General features: G+C 48.3%; 1 protein-coding gene across 1 annotated transcript in view; it reads right to left on the reverse strand.

The window, feature by feature from the left end:
* LOC147733247 (uncharacterized) overlaps positions 1–20970 on the reverse strand; it is a 531395-nt gene that overhangs the window by 128832 nt on the left and 381593 nt on the right. Inside the window, exon 5 of the mRNA XM_086957810.1 lies at positions 18718–18791. Within this exon, the coding sequence (XP_086813936.1) occupies positions 18718–18783 (66 nt within the window). The 5' untranslated portion in view covers positions 18784–18791. The remainder of the gene's footprint in view (positions 1–18717; positions 18792–20970) is intronic.

The following is a 20970-nucleotide window of genomic DNA, read 5'->3' on the forward strand; positions in this document are numbered from 1 at the left end:
TTATATACTCAAAAAGATTGTTTTCGAATTGTCCAGCAGCTCCAGGAGGGCGATATATTAACAGGCTGTTAATAATGTCTCTCGGTCCATAGTTGATGGTAAATTGGCCACTTTCACTGTGCAATATATTAGCTTTAGTAAGAGTGCATTGTAACTCAGTTTTATGAATTATGGCTATCCCTCCCCCTCTTTGTTTATATCTGTCCAGATGCAGTAGGCAGTAGCCAGGGGGGATGGCTTCTAGCGCATCTGGGGCAGACTCATCATCCAACCATGTTTCAGTTAAAAATAAGACATCGAGATTGTTATTCGTTATTAGGTCATATATTTCCAATGTATGTTTTTTCATTGATCTACAATTGAGTAGTATCATATTAGGTTTCGCTGAGAACAGAGTCTTAGTTTTGGGTGCAGAGAAGGTGTAGTTACAGTATTCACATGAAATAGGTAGACTATCAGCTGGGTAGTGATGATCGCCGCCTTTATTCGTTTCTGGACATAGAGCGAGAAGCTCCTGTTTCGAATAATGTACACGGTGTCTTACCGGGTCAGGAGCAGTAGATGGTGTTAATGGGCTAAGAGGAGTCGCCCGGCGCCCCGGACTGACGCGGACGGGCGCAGACGGGCTGGACTCTGGCTTGACTCCGGCGCAATGACGGTGCGCCCGCTGAACGCATCCGTTGCGCGGAGTCATAGCCGTTTATTTTTATAGTCTTTCCTCTCGCCCCAAGGGAGGAAGCCCTGCCCAAGATGGCTGCCGCACTAGCTCTGCCCTAACCCCAGGTCGAACAGCCCCAAGATCGGCCGGACCCTCTGAGGGAGGTAGCGCTGGGTGTGGTGAGTAAAGAGATGATCAGGATTACTTTTGCAATTTTAAAAGATGTCTTGACCCAAAATCGGAAAAGACAATCAGCGCCGCGTTAAATCCGCGCGCTAAGTGCAGGGGGGGACGCAGTGGGCGACTGCAACACTGCTCATCAGCCACAGTCTGATGGGATGAAAATATACGCAGTGTAAATGCTTACATTCTATGAGTCTGAGTCTAGCAGATCTTGCCAGGATTCTATGGGACATCTTTGCTTCTCTCCAGTCCCATTGTCGAAAATACCCAAGTGATTTTCCCATTTGTCTCTGAGGCGCTAGAAATGATCAGGGGAATTTGCGATTAGTGAACTGTAAATCTGTGATATTCTCTTCCACCCACATTTATATTAGTGATTTTCACCTTAAGGAACTGAAACTCAGGTAATCAGGTAATGCTCCTAGCTCAGCTTTGTGGGTTTCTAGGGCATGTTTGTTTTGTAACTACCAGAAGAACTGGCTTTTGTGACGTGCAAAGTCAGCTGCTAATTGGTCAAAGGACTCCATGTGATCAGTATTCCACACGTCTCCAATGGTGGAGATACTTACAAAGTCCCAGGATTGAAATCCCTGCAGCCTGGCAGCTTTTTCAATGATTGTGACCTGTCAAAGCGTTGTCATCGCTGTTACCCTACCCTGCCTTCCTATATGTCTGACTGTTGCTTTCCAGGGATTCTGTTAATCATGGGTAGTGTGTGTGGGGGACCTGTGCGCCTTACAGTAATGAATACAAGTTGTATGGTTTCAAAAAAAAGCTCCAAGTGCACCACCATACGCCCCTGTCACTGAAGATCCAGTCTTTCAATAGAAGTAGCTGAGATGCCATATAGTAAAAGTTGGAGGTTGGGTATCCCTAAATGGCCTGTGTACATTTAGTGCAAGAAACCCGCTAGGTAACGTTAACTTGTGTTAACTAGTGGTGCATTGACTGGGAAAATTGCTGATGAAACATGTGCGGGTAGTTTTGGATCGTTTATAAGATAAGTGGAAGCGCCACCATTTTGAAGAAGGCCCCGCAGCCCATAATGGTGGGTGGGCACTTGGCCCAATTGCTGAGGTCTCTTTGTATTTTGCCTTCTTGCTGGGCAATATTTAGGCTTCAGCTTAATCCCTGATCACTCATGATCATTGTGCCTATTAGGTGGGTGTGACCAATTTTGGTTTTAAAATGCACGTATATTGTGATGGGACTCCTATCAGTTGCATGTAAGTAGATTTTCTCAAGTTTACCTGGAGACCCAAAGTATCGCCATAAACTTGGAACATGGAAAAAATTCTTGAGATGGTGGTTTCGGGGCATGGTGTAAAGAGGTCATCCGAGTACAGAGGGACTATATCCTCAAGACCCCCATGCATCAGAATCCACAGAAATTGGCATCACTCTTGATCCAGATCAATAAAGCGAGGGGAAGTGGACTCCCCTGGCATGTGCCAAGGCTAATCTGGAAAGGATCCGAAAGAGCACCATTTAGGAGAACTTGGGCTCATGGGGAGGAGGATTATGTCTGCCCTTGATGACTTATGTCATTATACTGACTCAAATATACCAGCTGCCCTCAGTCCTTTGGATCATTAGGAGGCTTCCGACATAGAAAGTTGTAATATTATTTTGTGAAGTTCTCCGACTTAAGGATAAAAGACCTTGCCCTTTGCTGGTTAACAGATTTCCTATTTAACAGATCATGTGAAATCTCACTCACCTTTTTAAATGAAAGTGCAGACCGTGCACTGGTGGTGTTCCCGCAGGTTTGAGTTTGTCACCATTATTGTTCAGTCTTTATATGATCTCACTAGCCTATCTCAATCTTTGGGGTTTTGTCTTTTCTGTACGAGGACAATACCCAAATCATTGTCAACGAGTGGCCGCTCAAATACCTGACTGCCTGTCCACGGTTCAACTTTGGATGAGTACAAATCACTAAAAACGTAATGATGACAAGAAGGAAATCCTTTGTCCTACTAAACCGTCTGTGTTCTGGGCATTAACATTTTGGCCTTCTTTGGCCACCACGCCCACTCCAGAGAAGTGTGTGAAAGATCTATGTGTGAAAGATCTATGTGTAAAGTCTGATTATGCTTTAAGTCTGTCCAACCAGATTTCTTCATTTGGAAATCATGTTTTCTCCACCTGCATATTCTAAAACGTGTTCTCTAGCATTTTACAATTCTTTTCAAGGTTGGAATTTTTGATGCCTTTGTCTCTGCGTTCTGGGACTAATGCAACTAAGCGTTTCTTGATCTTCTCGCATTTTTTATTCAGAAGTTGCAATTAATACGAAAATACCTCACAAAACTGGCAATTTCTTATTGTCGAAGAAGCCACGTCACCAGCCGTAGCATCTTTGCATTGATTATCTGTTAAAGAGTGGATATATTTCAAACCTATGCACTTTGTGAACTAAGAGATTTTTACTCCTTTACGTATTTTTAAATTGCAGCAACCTTAAAATAAAACTTCATGACCTGTGCATGTGGCAAAAAGCTGATCCGCAGAAATTTTGAAAATTGCTGAAGAAGTGGTGGTTTCCTGCCCCTTGACTGGGGCTTCTCTCCTTGTAGCTACTTTTCTTAATCTTATCATTTGGCTATGTTGAGTAGTTTGGATTTCCAGCACCAAGGTACCCTAATTTAGGTGGTATGGTATGCTTCATAAATACCTAAATCAAAGCAGACTAATTGTAGAACAACCTATAAACTCTAGTCAACCTACAGTAAACAGGGGCCATTGTGGATCCCGTTTTAATGGTTAAAAATGAATGCTTCTCATAGGTACTGGAAAGACCAAACAAAAAGTGATAAAGATGGCAGTGATAAACCCCAGGAATGTAAGCTGCACTTCCTTTGGAGAATATTTAAAAAACTAGCAGGCTAGAAGCTCTGGAACCCTGAAAAATAATTGAAACAGGTGTTCACCATTTGCAATATAAATTATTAAACAAGCATTTGGTTCCCTGGGAATAAAATAGATAATGAGGTCCTGTAACCAAGAAAGAATGACGTCTGACCCAGCACTTGGTTTGACCCAGCACTTGGCGTAGTCACGTTTGATGTCTCTATGTTGACTGATTTTATACCATCTGTTGCTGCTGAGGCGTTGGCTCAAAAATTTATAATTAATTGTACAATGCAGGATATGAAAAAATAATAGTTTCAGTCTGGCAAGATGGAGCCCCGGGCTCACGCAGCCCAGTCAGAGCCCACTCACATTATAGTTGTTTTCAGCTTGCTTGATGCTTCCTGGGATATATAAATCATGGGGGGTCTGGGAGGTTCTATTTTACACCCACTACACACAAAAGTTGATCCATCTAAATCCCCCATGTTTCAGCTTCTGCCCTTCACTGACTTAGAGACTTAATACTAAGACAAAGTATTCCAGAGCACATTGAAAACTAGGGTCAAGGAGCTAACGCCATGGTGTCCACTTGGCTTGTAACCTCTCAGTTTTAGCACAGTGCTCATCCACTGCGACATTGCCTTGTTTACATGCTTTTGATTAAACACAGAAATAAATAAATTGGTTAGGGATCAGTACCTCTCCTTTATTCCCGAACACAATAAAAAGATAACTCTCTTAAGAAGAAGGAGAAATAGGATAAAGGCCAGATTAAAACGAGAGAAAGAAGATGCCCTATGGGTTAAACTCCGTGAGGCATCCAGAAGTGGGCAGGCTAAGACTTTGTGGTCATTAATCAGAGAAGGGTGCGGGCAAAGATCTACACCCTTACCGATATCTATTAATGAGCAGTCTTGGGTTGATTTCATTCAGCATTTGTATAGTGGCAATGATGTGATGTTTGACCCAGGTAAGCTACAGGAGGATTTGTTACCTTATGGTCCTCCGTCCGAATTGGAAATAGTTTCTGCCATTAAGGGTCTGCGCACATCTGGTGCAATGGGCCCCGATAAAGTCCCTATTTCTGTGTTAAAATCTCAAAGTAGTTTATGGGGAAAAATTCTATATCCAGTCTTTAGATTTTGCTTTACCAAAGGCATTATTCCGTATTCCTGGAAAGGGAGTTTATTGGTTCCTCTGTTTAACAAGCATTTGCAATGCAATAGGTCTCGCATTAGGAAAGTGTGAGCTATTGGTATTGTAAATGACAATTTTTTCTAATATGTGTTAGCTTTGAAAATATCAAAATTAATAGCATTGTTATTCACACAGCCAATAGCTTACACTTTCCTACTGCGAGTCCAATTGGCCATGGCAAAGCTTGTTGGTAGCAAGCAAGGACAGTGCTGTTTTGGTGCTGAGTGATGATGTGGTTGGGCTGAGTGATGTGGTGGTGTCCCCGAGTGATGTGGTGGTGTCCCAGAGTAATGTGGTGGTGACCCCGAGTGATGTCCCAGAGTGATGTGGTGGTGTCCCAGAGTGATGCGGTTGTGTCCCCGGGTGATGCAGTGGTGCCCCCGAGTGATGCAGTGGTGCCCCCGAGTGATGCGGTGGTGCCCCCGAGTGATGCAGTGGTGCCCCCGAGTGATGCGGTGGTGCCCCCGAGTGATGCGGTGGTGCCCCCGAGTGATGCGGTGGTGCCCCCGAGTGATGCGGTGGTGCCCCCGAGTGATGCGGTGGTGCCCCCGGGTGATGTGGTGGTGTCTCTGAGTGCTCACGTCAAGAGGCAGCTTGCACCAGCCCATTTCTCCTGTTAGCTCCACCTAAAACAGAACCTACTACTAACCATGAATAGGTGCGGAAGTGGCGTAATGGCCAGACCTGCCAACTTCGGCTCAACATTGTGTGGTTCTGGGGAAATCACTTAATCTCCAGTGCCTACAAAACTGAGTGTGTCCTTAACTGGTGCTGATGAAAAGTGCTCTAATTGGATTGAGTTCACGCTACAAGCACCAGTGTTGATGATTAAGTGTCGGTGCTGAGCATCGGAAACCACTGTCTCAAATTAAGAACTGTGAAGGACAGTGCAGTAAATAGAAGAGAAGGGACAGTGAAATGCTGCAGGAATGAGGCAGAAGGAGGGGAGATGAAGTAAAGAAAAATAATACAGTGGAATATAGGAAAGAAGTGAAAAAAGAGAGGGAGGACAGGTTAACAGAATGCAAATAATGAAGGACTGGTTGGGGAAGGAGAGGAAGAAGAAGCGGATGAAATGTGGTAGCAAGGAGGAAAAGAGGGGAATGCCAAAGTGAGGGGCAAAGGAGGGAGTGACAGTATAGAAATAAATGAATGAAGGAATGGGAGTAGTGAGTGAGGAATAGGGTGGAAGGGATGTAGAAATAAGAAAGGATGAATGCGAGGGAGGGATGGGATAAGGGGAAAGTGTAATTAGAGAAAGAAGATAAAAAAAGTGTGAGAAAGAAAAAGAAAGAGAGATGAAACTTGTCATTTTAACACATGCTAGTCTGTTGAATGGACCATTGAGTTATTATAAACAACAGAACCTCACTAGTGCACAATTTCAATCCTGGCACGTTGCGATTTGTGACACACTTATTGTGAAAAATAGTTTTATATCAAATCTTTTTAAAATGTATTTAGTACGATGATCTGTGTGAAGGAAACGTGCAGGGTGAGCCGGTATCCAGGACAGACCCATGTTTACCCCAACCATCCCAGCAAATGTCAGTAAATTAGAATTGAGCGGGAGCCGACTGAACTCAGATGGAGGCACATTTTCAAGTGTTCTAGTACAGGGTACATGACTAGTTTGAGGTCCCTTATTAGAAGGCAATTGAGTTAAAATACAATTAAAAGATGCTGATTAAGTTACTCAATGTGCAGCTTATTGTCAACGTCAGCATTTGCCATATAAACCTTCACCTAAAATCGACTTCCTAGTGTGAATGCAACTAACGAAAAGCATTGGCATAGCCAATAGGTCTCGCCTTTGGGACCTTATAAGTGTTTAGTTATTCAGCACAATATCCTTGGTGCAACAACACCAAGTGTTGCATGGCTAAACACTTATAAGGTACCAATGGCGAGACCTATTGGCTATGCCAATGCTTGTTTTATTTGGCGATTCAGGTTTGCAGAGGCCACTTGGATCAGTTCTTTAATAGAAAAACATGTTTACCTATGCTGAAGTGGTCTTTTTTAAAGTGACACGGCATGGCAGCATGAAGGACAGGGAAGCAACGGAGAGGGTCGGAGAGAAGCCTCAAAAAAGGGGCTTGGGTGTGGCAGGTGCAATGGGCAAGGACAGAAACCGACAGGGGTGAAGAATATATAAAGAAAGCTCTGAAGGAGGAAGCCATGGATCGGGTGTAGGGAGGAGAAAGCATCACAGTGCATGAGTGGAATAAAAAGCAGCTCACAAGAAGAAAGCAGGTGGGTAAGGCAGGAGCAACATGGAAGATGGATGGAAAAAAGTAGCTCACGGGGCAGAGAGCACGTGGGTGGGCAACACGGAGCGGGGCTGGCAATTTAGTGAGGAGGAAATTGCATATGGAGAGACAGCATATGGAGAGATGCTGAAAACATAGCACCCTGTGGTGTTTAAAGAATAAATGAGATCCCTTAATCTGAGCAGGGGAAGGATACAAGTTAGTCAATCAAAAAGAGCTCTTGCATATTCACTTGATGTAATTGCCACAATGCTGTTTACTTAGATTTGGCTCACGCCATGCAGGGATTTAAAAAACTGTTACGTGTCATGTATGAAAACAACCCCTTGTTCAGTTTTTTTCCATTCTGAAATTTGTAAAGAAGCTTCTTGTGTAAGGAAACAAAATAAAACAACGAGTACCAGAGTAACAACGTTATATGCCGCAACTTCGGAGCTTGGTGTGACATTATTTCTTGCAACTTCATCATTTGGTCATATACATTTTTTCCCCCGAGAGGTAATTATGCTAACAGTTTTAAATCTCGAGAAACTGCACCTCACTCCAGTAGTCACAGAATTCTGGCACGTAATTAGCTGTGATACAGCTGATTCAAGTGATCAACTTGCAATGTGCAGCAGTTATACATTCAACGGACATAAGGCCCTTTGTAAATAATTTGTCACAGGGTGAATCAGAAGAGCACTGACTCGGCGGAATCGCTTCTGGGACTCATGGATTATATAGTTTAGGGTCTACATTTCGCATGAGCGAACCTGCTGACACGCAGAGGCGCGCATGGAGAACACTCCATCCAGGCCATGAAACATACCCCCACCCTTGCTACAACTAATAGTGTTTAAATACTGTTCTGGAGGACCAGCAAGTGTTCATCCCCCAACTCGGGGAGTAAACAAATTGGTTTAACAGGATCACCCTCAAAACAATACATGCAAAGGGTGTGAGAAATATGTTTAATTGAAAGGTGATGAAAGAGTGGGGAGGCGACAAACTGGGTTTCGGCCTGGAATCTAGCTGAGCAAAGACAAGTCTTGATACATGCGACTCCGGAGGTGGTTTGCGGTTCACAGGAACGAGAGGGCAGGGCTCAAATACCTATGCGGAAAAGTCTCCGATGTGGAGGCAATTCGCAGGAAGCTACATTAACTTCATTTTAAAAGCGTACCCTTATCGTCCGTGGATACTGAAATCTTCTGTCATTACTATGCAATCTGTGACTTTGATGCAATCATTAAAGCTCTACAATTACTTCTAGTCTGGGTCGCCATGCATCCCCGGAATCCTTAGAACCACCTGTGTTCTCATCTACCCCCAGAGCCCCTTTCATTTCTTCTACCCCGCTCACCTCCCACTCCTCAAGCAACAGCGCCATGTCTGCATCATTGTAGTCTCGGATGTCCTTCGTTTTGCGGCGCTGAGTCTCTGAGCAACGGTCAGCAATAGGGCGACGGACACACAGAGTAGCAAAGGAAATGCTAGACGAGCAGACATCTCCCAAAGTGGAATAACGGGAACTACACGCACGAGAGCCTCGATAGGCTAGGAAGACCTCACGAAAGCGAAAGTATGCATTCATAGGCGGCAGGAAGACGAGGACTCTCATAGGCTGTATTAGAGCCCTCATCAAAGTGAGGAGTTTGGTAATAGGCTGAGAAGAAGGCGGGATTTGTAGTCCATTCTAAAATAAAAGTGGTGTGGCGACGTCATACTTCTGAATGATCTCTTTTTGGTGCCCCCGCGTGTATATGAGCTCGTTTCCGCTTCCTGACGAGTTATGGTGTCGAGACTAATACAAGGCTGTCAGTGTGTCTTTCTTCTATAATAGATACGTTGGAGATTGTGAAAGCTCTGGGCACACAAAAAAAGGGGCGGGAACAGGATACTGAATCCCGCCCCTCCAGGACTCCCTGACCTGCCTCATGGTTGCCAAGGCAATATTTCAAGAAATATTGTCGTGCTACCATAAGGCAGGTCATGGAGTCCTCGAGAGGAGGGATCCAGAGCAGACAAATCTGCTAAACAGGAGCTTTTTCCAATGGCAGGCCTCCGTTTTGAGAGGCCTGCCAATGGAAAAAGGGGGCGTGGTTTCACGCAGTACTGAAATTCTCCTGTTCACAATAGGTCTTTGCCTCCAGCAGGGCCATGCCCTGCAATGGAGGCTTCGACCTAAAAAGGGGGCAAGAGATTTACCACAAAACTACCGACAAATTGCCCTCCTAGATGCTATTGGTAAGGTTTTTTTCTAAATGTTTACTTAATTATCTAAATGACTGGGTATCTTCGACAGAAATATTACCGCTTGAGCAGACCGGCTTCAGGAAACAACATGGTACCCTAGACAATCTTACTGCTCTCCAGATTTTTTTTTTCAAAACCATTTTTATTAGGAGTTCAAGCAGGTGTAAGCACAGCCCTCCACAATCAGGAGGAGACTGTCGACAGTAAATACGAAAAGACACATCATTGTCATAGCATCGAACCCAGTGCATAGAGCGGATTTTGCCAAGCTACTCCCACCCACCTACCCCTAAACTCCCACCAACCCCGTCCACTACCCACCCCTTATCCCGCCCTAACCCTGTGCACGTGATCATAAGTCAACCATAAGAGAAGGTGTACAAAGGTGGAGCCGGCCAACGGCCTAGGGTGCAGGGTCAACATCCTGTGGCAGTGCATCGTCCATGTCCATAGGAGGGTCGAGAGTCAGGCCCCTATAGTCTGCCCACCGTTTCCATATTTTGAAATGTTTGCGGGGACATCCCCGAGCCTCAAAAACTGGCTGTTCCAAACCCATGATGAAGTCCAGGCCCGCTCTCCAGGCACTGAGGGGGGGGGCTCGCTCGCTCTTCCAGGCCTGTGCCAGGTCCCTCTTCGCTACCACCAGTCCCAGCAACAACAAATGGCGCTTGTAGATGTTGCCCCCAACATTTTCTAGGACATGAAGAAGGCCCAACCTAGGCGTACGGGGCAGGTCCCACCCCAACACCTCAGACAGACAGTCCCAGACCCCGGCCCAGAACCGAGTCAACCGCACACAAGACCACACAGTGTGAGAGAGGGTGCCTCTCTCCGAACCACATCTCAGGCATTCCGGGGCTGCAACTAGGCCCGCCCGCCACAAACGGTCCCTTGTGAAATATGCTCGATGTAGATATTTGAACTGAATGAAGCGGAGGCGGACTGCAATAGCAGCCCCGCGGGGGGATTCAAGGGCCTCGCGCCAGTCGTCTTCGCCCAAGGGACCGACATCGGCCTCCCACAGGGCCTTCAGTGTCGAGAGCGAGGGGGAGCAGTGTGTGACCAAGGAGCGGTAAATCTGGGAGACTTTTTTGTCACCCAAATCTCCCATAAACAGTTTCGCCTCTATGGGACTGAAGTCCGGGAGCTGTTCCAGCCCCACCAGGCTAGGAGCAAGAGCGTGGCGAAATTGAAGGTAACGAAAGAACTGAGACCTGGGCATTTTGAATTCAGCACTAAGATCCTGAAAGGATTTAAGAGTGGTGCCGGAGAGGACATGCCCTAGGGACGAGACTCCTATTGCGTCCCACCCGTCGAAGCCTCGCAGCGACGCCAGCACCGGCAGCAGGCCATTACGCCACAACGGAGTCTCCGCCGTCAGTTTACCCCACCAGCCCATGCGGTGCAGGGCCCTCCGCCAGACAGCAAAAACCACCTGAGTGACTAGAGGGAGCAGCCGCCTCCTCCTGGCCGAATACAACAGCGTATGAAGGGAGGCGTCGCCCATTAGAGAGTGTTCCAGGGCATAGGCCGGGTCACAGCGGTCCCCATACCACCACTCGTTGAGCACCAGGAGATGGGAGGCCTGATAGTAGGACAACATATCCGCGGTAGCCAAGCCGCCGCAGTAAGTAGAGAGGAAGCACGTACGGAGCGCCACCCTGGAGGCACCTCCAGCCCACAGGAACCTGCCCAACACGGAGTCAACACTGCGAAACCACTGCGGATCAATCGGGTAGGGATGATTCTGCAATTGGTAAAGGAGACGGGGCAAGGCCACCATCTTAAAGATGGCCGATCGACCGTAAATGTTAAGAGGCATACGCGTCCACGTCTTGATGTCCAGCTGGACCCGGTCCCAAACCGGTTGAATGTTCCGGCTCCACGCCTCCGTGGGCGAGGCAGAGAGGAAAACTCCCAGGTATTTCACTCCCTCCACCGCGATCCGAAGGGAGGCAGCCCATGGGAATTCCACCGCGCCACCACCTAGCACCCATAGGGTCGACTTGTGTGGGTTAAGAAAGAGCCCCGACGCCTGACCAAAGCCCTGCATCAAGTCCAGAACCCGCGGGCCCGTATGCTGCAGGTCGGTCATGAAGAACAGCACATCGTCCGCATACAAAGCAATGCGGTCCGCATGATCCGCGCTCCAGACAAAGCCGCGATAAAGCGCATCACTGCGGACCCTGGCAGCCAGCGGCTCCATGGCCAGCGCAAAGAGGTGGGGGAAAGCGGACACCCCTGACGCGTGCCCCGAGTCACTGGGAATCGAGCCGAGGCCGCCCCCGAGACCCGCACCGAGGCCGTAACCTCAGTGTAGAGCAGGCGGACGTAAGAAATGAAGACCGGGCCGAGGTTCAGCAGAGGCAGAAGGGTGAAGAGGAAAGTCCAGCTGACTGAATCAAAGGCGCTATCAATGTCAGCCAGTAACAACGCCGCCTGATCCTCCGAAGCTCCGATCGCATCAATCGCCGCCTGTGCCCGCCGTATATTGTGCCGTGTTGCCCGGCGTGGCATGAAGCCAGCCTGATCAGGATGAACAAGGGCAGAGATATGGGGAAGCAAGCGATTCGCGAGCGCCTTGGCCAGAAGCTTGGCCTCGAAGTTAATAAGGGAGATGGGGCGATAAGAGTCATGGCGGTCCAGTGGCCTTCCCGGCTTCTTGAACACAACGATTTCGGCATGACGCCAGTCCGGTGGGAGGCGGCCGTGCTCTCGCGCCAGCTCCAGGGCACGCAGGTAGTGCGGCCCGAGCTGCAGATGGAACTTCTTATAGAATTCACTGGGAAAGCCGCTCGGTCCCGGTGCCTTGCCCACATTCAGTTGACCCAGCGCTTCCCCGAGTTCTTCAGCCGTCAGGGGGAGATCCAGGGCGTCACGCACCTCATCAGACACAGCAGCTGGGGGAACCAATGTGAGATAATCCGCAATAGGTGGCCGGGTCTGTAATTGCCACACCTGCGGCATCGACGAGACCCGGGAGCGTAAGAGGCTGCAATGTCTGCAATGTCTGCAATGTCTGTTGACAGAGCCGATGGAGCATTGTGCATGACTTGTCGCCCCACTGGTAAACCCGGCTACGGGTGGCCAGCCACGCCTGGCGAGCCTCGTTCAATAAGACCGAAGAGTATGTTTGCTGCGCCTGCAGGAGCCGCCGTAGGGCAACTTCATCTGCCGCATCTCTGTGGCGAGCCTCTAGTTCATCCACCCACCCCGCCGCAGCGGCAATGCCCTCCAGCCGAGTCCGAAGAGCAGCCGCACACCAGGCAAGATCAACACCCCGCAAAGTGGGCTTCATGGCCTCCCAGACAGTCACCGCGTCCACACCCACGGCAAGATTGTCCTGCCAGTATTGGGCGATTGCACCACGAAGATGCTGGGAATAGTCAGGTCGCTGCAGATGCCACGTGGACATCCGCCATCTGAAGGGCTGGCGCGTTCTATGTAGGTCTATCTGGACTGCTACCGGGGAATGGTCGGAGAGCCCGCGAGGCCGAATCGCCGCCCCTTTTACTCTAGCAAGGAAGGCCCTCGGGACAAACACATAGTCCAGGCGCGAAAGGCAGCCATGGACCGCTGAGACGTAGGTGTACTCGCGGCGCTCCGCATGTAAATGCCTCCAGACATCCGCCCATCCTAGTACATCCATCATAGCCCCCAACCGCGTAGGGGAGGGAACAGGCGCCACCCCAGGCCTCCGCTGCCGGTCCACAGCCACATCCACAACATCGTTCCAGTCGCCACCAATCACCGCCAAGGAGTCGGGGAGTTCAGTCCACAAGGCAAATAACGGCTCAGCCAAGGCCCATTGCAGGGGGGGGGAGCATATACACATCCAAACACCACAGGTTCCGCACCAACCTTCCCTTGGACAAACACAAAACGCCCCTGAGGGTCGAGCCACTGACGCTCGTGAGTGTATGCCAGCCGCCTATGAATAAGAATGGCCACCCCCCTGGAACCCCTGGCAAAACCAGCATGGAACACCTGGTGGAAGCCAAAGCGCTGGAGACTCAGGGCCTTCGTGCCCAGCATGTGTGTTTCTTGGAGCATGAGCACATCTGCTAGATCCCTCTTGGCCCAGCGAAGTACCGCCCCCCGTTTAATCTTGTCCAAGAGACCCCGGACATTCCAGCTAAGAACATGCATGGAGGCGCCAGAAGGCGCCAAACGAGGGACATCAACCATCGTCACGACTCACCCAGCCCCACAATCCCCGGCCCCCGGCCCAGGCCCCACACCCCACAGTAGCATAGGTCAGAAAGATCACGTGTACCCCAGAGAACAGTACCCCAATACCCACAACCCCCACAATGCCAACCCCCCCAACTCGCCACCAAACAGCCCCAAACCCCCCACCCCCACCCCAATACCTCAAGAAACAATGAAGTATCTGTCGCGGCATACGGTACTTCAGGCACAAAACAGAGCGCCAAAAGTCAGGCATGCCAATGGATCCCACACAACCCCCTAGCACCAACCAAGCACACACCCAAAAACCTCCCCCAACCCCAACAGGAGGAAGCAGCCCTCAAAACATGCCCCATCCTCCCCCCCATCAATAAGCACAATCAATAGCATTGCAAAATATAGTGCATTTGTTCATAGAAGTCCCAGCTAGGCACATAGGAGCCAGGTAATACTGCACCAGATGAGGTCCGAACCGTCGTGCAGCAGGTCGCTGCCGCAGCAGGCGGCCACAATAGAGATGCAAGAGTCAAGGGTCGGTGAACAGAAGTCACGACCCCCCGCCAGAGTGATCCGTCTCCGGCTGCGTGTCCCCCAAAAGGGGGTCTCGAGACAGGGACCTCCGCCTCGAACGGGACTTGCGGTGCCGCTTCCCTTTGGCCTGTTGATCGCTCCGCTCCTGAGATGAACTGCGGGAGGAGCCGGAGTGCAGCCCCGGCTGGACGTGTGGCCGAAGCCGGACCGCCTCATCCGTCCAGGCAAAGACAGCCTCCGGAGAATCAAAGAAGTGGGTCCTCGAATTGTAGATGACACGGAGGCGGGCCGGGTATAGCAATGAGTATTGAAGTTTCAGGCCCCGGAGCTTGGCCTTGGCCGCCAGAAAGGAATGCCGCTGCTGTTGAACCAACTTGGTATAGTCTGGGAAGATCATAATTTTGCAATTATCAAACAGCAGGGTGTCCTTGAGTCTCGCCTCCCGGAGGATGGCATCCCTGTCGTGGTAATTCAGGATCCGAGCAATGATCGGGCGAGGCCGCTCCCCAGCCGGCGGCTTCTGTGTCAGGGCGCGGTGGGCGCGTTCGACCACAAAACAGCTTGACAGGGTGTCCGGGGGTAACCAGCTCTCCAGCCACCGGGAAAGGAACACATCCATAGGCCCCTTCTCGCATCCCTCCGGAAAGCCCACAAAGCGCAGATTGTTCCACCGCGCCCGCCCTTCGGCGTCCTCCACACGGAGCGCCAGGCCCTGCTGCGTCTGCTCCAGGTCGGCAACTCTCTTCTTCAGGGCATCGACATCGCCCTCCACCGTCGTGACCCTGGTTTCGGCCTCCGTGATGCAAGCAACTGCGTTGCGGAGGTCCTGGCGCAGCAGCATCACATCGGCGCCCACCGCGCCGATCTTCGCACCAACATATCACGGGATTGCGTGATGGCCGTTAACAGCACTGCATTGTCCGGGCCCGCCGCCTGACTCCTTCCGGCAGCCCCGGCACCATTCCCAGGGCCGGTGAACTTGTCGAAGGGTCCCGTAGTGGCTGTATTGAGACCGCCTTTGCCTCTCGTCATGGCCGCCGGCAGTGTTGTCCGGCGATAGACACTCGCTATGGGTCACCCCACGGAAGCAGGCAGCAGATGGGACGTCCACGGCACCGCCGTCCCTCGGGTACAGCTCACCCCAGTTCGTCAAGAGATAGGCCAGACCCAAGGGGGGGGCACACCCCACCGAGGCGCAGGGGCCACCAGGCAAGGGCCCAAGGCTGAATCGCCGGATTGGCGCCACCAGATCGTCCGCCCCAGGTAGCGCTGCTGCCCCACGAGAGCGTCCGGGCAGGCTGATCAGGATACACCGCTGGTCCACACCACCAACGCGTCGGGACCCAACTCCACTGGGTATGGTCACGAGCCCCCAGTCTCTCGGCTCCAGTGACTCCGCTCCGGTGGTGCGGACTGAGATGGATGACTCCCTGCCGGCGTCAGGGCTTCCCGGCGGGCAGGAGAAAAATCGAGGCCCCGGCTCACCACGAGGCAGGTAGGCCCAGTATGGACGGCCCCCGATGGTCGCGCCAGCGGGGTTCTGGGGCTCCAACAACTACACCACCGGGATCCACCGGACTCCAGCAAATTCCTGCACTAGTAGAGACGGGGGAAGAGGGTGTAGGGCAAGGATAAATTAGCGGATAAGGATCGGGCCGGCAGGAGCTCTACAGAGCCGCGTCCGCCATCTTCGCCCTCGAAGCCACACCCCCCACTGCTCTCCAGATTTTGACAGAAAAATACATCAAAGTCCGTGGAGGAGGTGTATATGGTGCTTTTATTGACTTCTCTACGGCCTTTTTATTAAGGTGGACAAATCTCTGTTGTGGAGTAAGTTATTTGATCTAGGGATGCCTTCTAGTTTACTAAGGTTAGTTGTTGCCCTACATACAGACACTTGGTGCAGAGTATTAATGGGAGGAGAGAGAGGACTATCTAGGGTTATCCCTACGATTAATGGACTCAAACAAGGTTGCTTGTTGGCTCCCCTGCTGTTTTCTTTATACATAGCGGATCTCCCCCGGGCTTTATTAATATCCAGAAATGGCATTGCTCCGGTTTTAGGGGGAACGCCAATAGTATGCTTAATGTACGCGGACGATATTTTAATTTTGGACTTTACCCCAAAAGGTTTGAATGGTCGCCTATACGCCCTGAATACCTACACTGAGGCCCATTTTCTAAAAATAAATATTTCAAAAAGTAAAATAATGTGTTTCAGGGGAAGGAAAAAAATCCAAATATGACAATTTCCTCTGGTCTGTTGGGGGTGAAAGACTAGAAGTAGTCAACTCCTATACTTTCCTTGGAAAGGTTGTCACGAGTAGTTTAAGTGACACAGCCCATATCGAGAACAATAGCAGGAAAGCTCTTGCCCAAGGGAAGAGCCTTGTTTCTCTTTACAAGGCAACAGGTAGAAGGCACTTCTCTATATTGCTCGAGGTATTCCGAGCAAAAATCCCCGCATCCCTTATGTATGGACTAGAAACAGTGGATATAACAAATTGGAATTTTTTGGATTCCACTGAAGGAAAAATATTACGCAACCTCACCTCAGTAAATACCGCAAATTCTACGTCCTCTCTGAGACAGGAATTTGGTTTGCGTAGTTCCTGGGCCCAAGCAGTTGCGAGTGTGGTGCGTTGGGTTTTCAATCTAGCTAAAGGAATGACGGGTACGCTGAGACATCTCATAAAAAATGAGCTGTTGGGTACCTTTAATACTTATTCTTTAATTGTAAGGAACTTTCAACAGGCAGTTGCATTATTACAGTTAGATGAATTAGATCTTTTTTCACTATCTGCGGACCAACTAAAGTCGATATTAAAATCGGCTTCCTGGGAGCTAGGTTATAGAGTTTAAAGTGGGGCGAGTAAATTGAAGAGAGGAATGTTTTTTACCAGTAGTTTTTGTCAAATGAAAAAACCTCAGTTATATATATCCTGGAATCTCCCCCATGGAGTCCGGCGATTTATCCTTCTGCTAAGGCAAAATCGACTCCCTTTGAATTGTCTTCTGTCTAAATGGTATGGCCGTTCCGATATTTGTGATTTTTGTAATTCCAATACCCAGGACGTGTATCATGTCATTTTTGTCTGTCCGGCACTTATGGTATCTAGACGCAAATGGTTAAGACCCATGTGTCTCCAAATGGGTATCCTTACAGCCTCTGATTTTATTGAAGTAATGTTTAACCCTCCAAATGAAATGTTTTGCTTTAAATTGTTTCATTATTTTAAAAGTTTCCTGCCGTTATATTGACAAATTGATATCATGTACTTTGCTATGGTATTTTATTGCTTTTAATCTGTATGTTGGAATTATTATGTGGACCTCAATTGAGTTCCATTATCATAAATAAATAAAACTTGAAAACTTGATTAAGTAGACAGTGGCTTGCTTTGGTACAAGTGGGACCAGAGGGATATTCCTGGTTCTCATCTGGGGCTATCCAGTAAAGCACGAGTCAGGGTTAAATTGGAAGATAAAACATTTCTATCTCTCACAAATATACACTAGCTGACCATTAAAGTAAAGAAGAGCACTCACAGCCTTAATATTCATTATATACATGGCAGATGCCAAGGAAGCAACCTTTACTCCAAAATTGGGCAGTGAATTCTTGCAATGTTTACAACATGCAGATCATACTGTTTTGTTAGATAAACATGTATTGGTCTATAGTGCTTACTTTTGCAAAATAAATTGCTTGACCCTAACTATTTTTACAACAAAAATCTTAGTCTTTGGATGCTACCTAAAGCAGGTCGGAGTCTGTCCAGTTGAAAACAAACCCACTGAACAGGTACAGCATGACAAATGTCTAAGTATGGTTCAGCGTCAGGGAGATATCGCCTGGTCTTGAGGAAAAACAAATTCAACTCTTTTATTAATACCTTATGCCGTCGACGTAAGAAGATCTGTGACCTACACTTGGGGCCACTATTACAGATGATTAGGTCCAAAGTGAACTTGCTATAGAGTAAAGTTTTTCCAAATAAATATATAATTTGCCTTGACTTAGCTAAATGCGATATCTACGGAGCAATATTCACCTTGCAAGAAGTCTCATACGCCCAGCTGGGATTACAGGGCTTCATGAAGATAAACCTGATTTTTTAAAGCAAAGGCCTTCTCAGTATGCTCCTGACACCTAGGGTTTTCACTATCAACAAGGCAGTGAGGTCAACTAAGTGGACTCTAAAGGGAGTCTTATCTACTTTGGAAGCACAAGGTGAACAGAGATTCGAGATTGTGGGAGTATAGGCTTGAAGTGCAATGCATATTGTTTGTGTATGCACCTACATATTGGAAATTTGTAGAAAGTGGTTATGTTCGTTGTTTTCAGGCTTGGAGCTAGTTCCTGTGCCAATGCAATTAACTTAACAATGAATGGAGGTAATGCCCAGTTGCATATTCATTACATTTATGTAGCAATTTGAAACTATGGTGTTCTAAGAATGATTTAATAAGAGGTATTGGGATTTGTGGATCTAGTTGCTTGGGCTTTTAGCATAAAGCACTCTTGTCAATCTTGCAAACTAACGCTACATCATTATTCATTAACCTTTGAAGTGCAGAAATATTTACCTTCTCATACTTGGAAATGATCTCGGCTCTTTCTTGTGCTATTAAAGCTTCTAAATCCTTCCTCATGTCAAAAACTGGAAAAGAAAAGAAAAGAAAACAGTCAAGTAAACAATCTCCAGAAATGGGGAGAAAATATTTGATTAAATTTGGTCAAGAATTCATTTCACATTTTTAAATATTAATACAATTATGCCAATGAAAAACATCAACAAAGAAGGTTTACACAGTAAATACCAAAGTAGTAGATTTTCTCAAAAAAATATTCCAAATAAAAAATTTCCATTATCAGACTCATAACAAATAAAGAAACATTTGTTTGGGCGCCAGACTGTAAGAATTGCAAATGATGTTAAAACATAGATCGCTATCAAATTCTACCAAGTAAGTCTACCAATTTAGGGGCTGATTTAGAGTTTGGCCGAGAGGGTACTGCAATGACGACGGTATACCTTCTCTGCCAAAATCAGTGTTCACTTGCCTGATTTATAGGTGGGCAGACCTTAAGGATGTCGATGATGAAGCCTACTCCAACTCCATCTGTAACATACTCATCTCACGATCCAACAGAGTATTGGCCGTAGGAGGTTAGCCATGTGACAACCTGCCCAATTTAGAGTGGGTGAACGGATGACTTTTGTTTGTCGACCCTCACTCCCAGCCTGGGTCAGCCTGGCTGTGAGGGATAGTAACAAAAAAACAATAACCTCCCCACACCACGGGACGGAGACCTGGAGCCAGATAGACCCTGGCACCCCCAATCGGACCCTAGGGCATCTGACGGCTATAGACCCACACCAGGTCCAAATACAGACATGCATGACTCAGATAATCTCCTACATCCCTGCTCATCTGACTGGGTCCCTGCGGACAATGTAGCCATGTTTGTGGTTGAGAGACTACAGGAGTCTCTGGTATTAATATTAATATAAACTGATTGACAGGTCACAGGTGGGGTAGCATCTATCCAGCGGACAAACGTGTGAACAGGAAATTCAGTTCAATTCCTCAGATAAGAGTAGCAACACCACAACAGTCTAGGGAGACTGGCCTCAATAAGACACACATGGCCAGGTGAGTGCACGCATTTCCAAAACACCATAAAGTCAGATGCCACATGAAGTTAAGAACACACAGGCAATCAGGACACATCACACACAGGACATGCAGTAATCATTTACTCCTCATGCCGAACATCTGGACATGTTACCCTCTGGGCCCCATAGTGTCCACGCAAGGTCGAGGCCCACCTGCATTTGTTATCAGGAGCCTTCTTTATGACCCCACAGACAAGACCCGCATTCTTTTACCAAAAAAGGATCGACAGAAGTAATTTATGATAACTAAAGCAATAGGGAGGGGGTCACATTGGGGAGGGGGGTAGCGCAGAGAGGTGGGTCATGGGGGAAGAGAGGGTCACGGGGAAGGGAGGGTTGCGGGGGAAGGTGGGGTTGTTCTGGAGGTCACAAGGGGGTTAATAAAAAAATGAATAAATAAACTGACCTTGAGGCCGGTCCTGCATGTTGTTGGCTTTGGCTCCTGCTCTTCTGCCTCTGACAGGTGCAGGAGCAGAAAGCAGGCAGCCAGGCTCTCTCCCCTAAGCCAATCACAATGCTGTATCGCAGCCTGGATGGAGAAGGGCAGAGTGTGCATGACTGGTTTGGGCGGCTTGAGAGGGCCGGCCAAATAGTCATTGCGCACTCAGGAGTGGGCACACCACTCATCCCCTGCCCTGCTCAAAGAGCGGAGCAAAACCACCCACCTGCCTGCAAAACAAACATAAAATCATAAATATTAAAAGTTATTACCATTTTATTTTTCTGCTTCTCGCACTGTGAGAAAGCAGTGGGCCGATGCTGTTCCTCCATAGCTGAGGAGCTGGCCCTGGATGGTGTTTCTCTTGCAGTCCCTAGGCTTTCTCATTAATGAGAAAAAGTTGGCTTTATCTCCAACACAATCCATGGTGTTCCTGGGCTACGTAGTCAACTCCATTCAAGCCAACCTGAGTCTTCCCTCCAGGAAGGTATCCAAGATCAGCCACAAATTAATTTGCACCCTAGCAAGACCAGTCACATCCCTTTGACAGATTGCGAGGGTGGTCGGGCTTCTCTCCTGCTCAATCTGAGCCATATTTTCCATCCCCCTACATTACAGGGCCCTTCAATGGCTCAAGATTTCACACCTAAGGAAGGGTCTGATGTAATCAGAGTGTATTTCCCTGTAGGACGACGTAAGGGTGGAGATTTAATGATGGCT

Source organism: Lissotriton vulgaris, chromosome 2_1, assembly GCF_964263255.1.
Source record: "Lissotriton vulgaris chromosome 2_1, aLisVul1.2, whole genome shotgun sequence".
Taxonomy (NCBI): Eukaryota; Metazoa; Chordata; class Amphibia; order Caudata; family Salamandridae; genus Lissotriton; species Lissotriton vulgaris.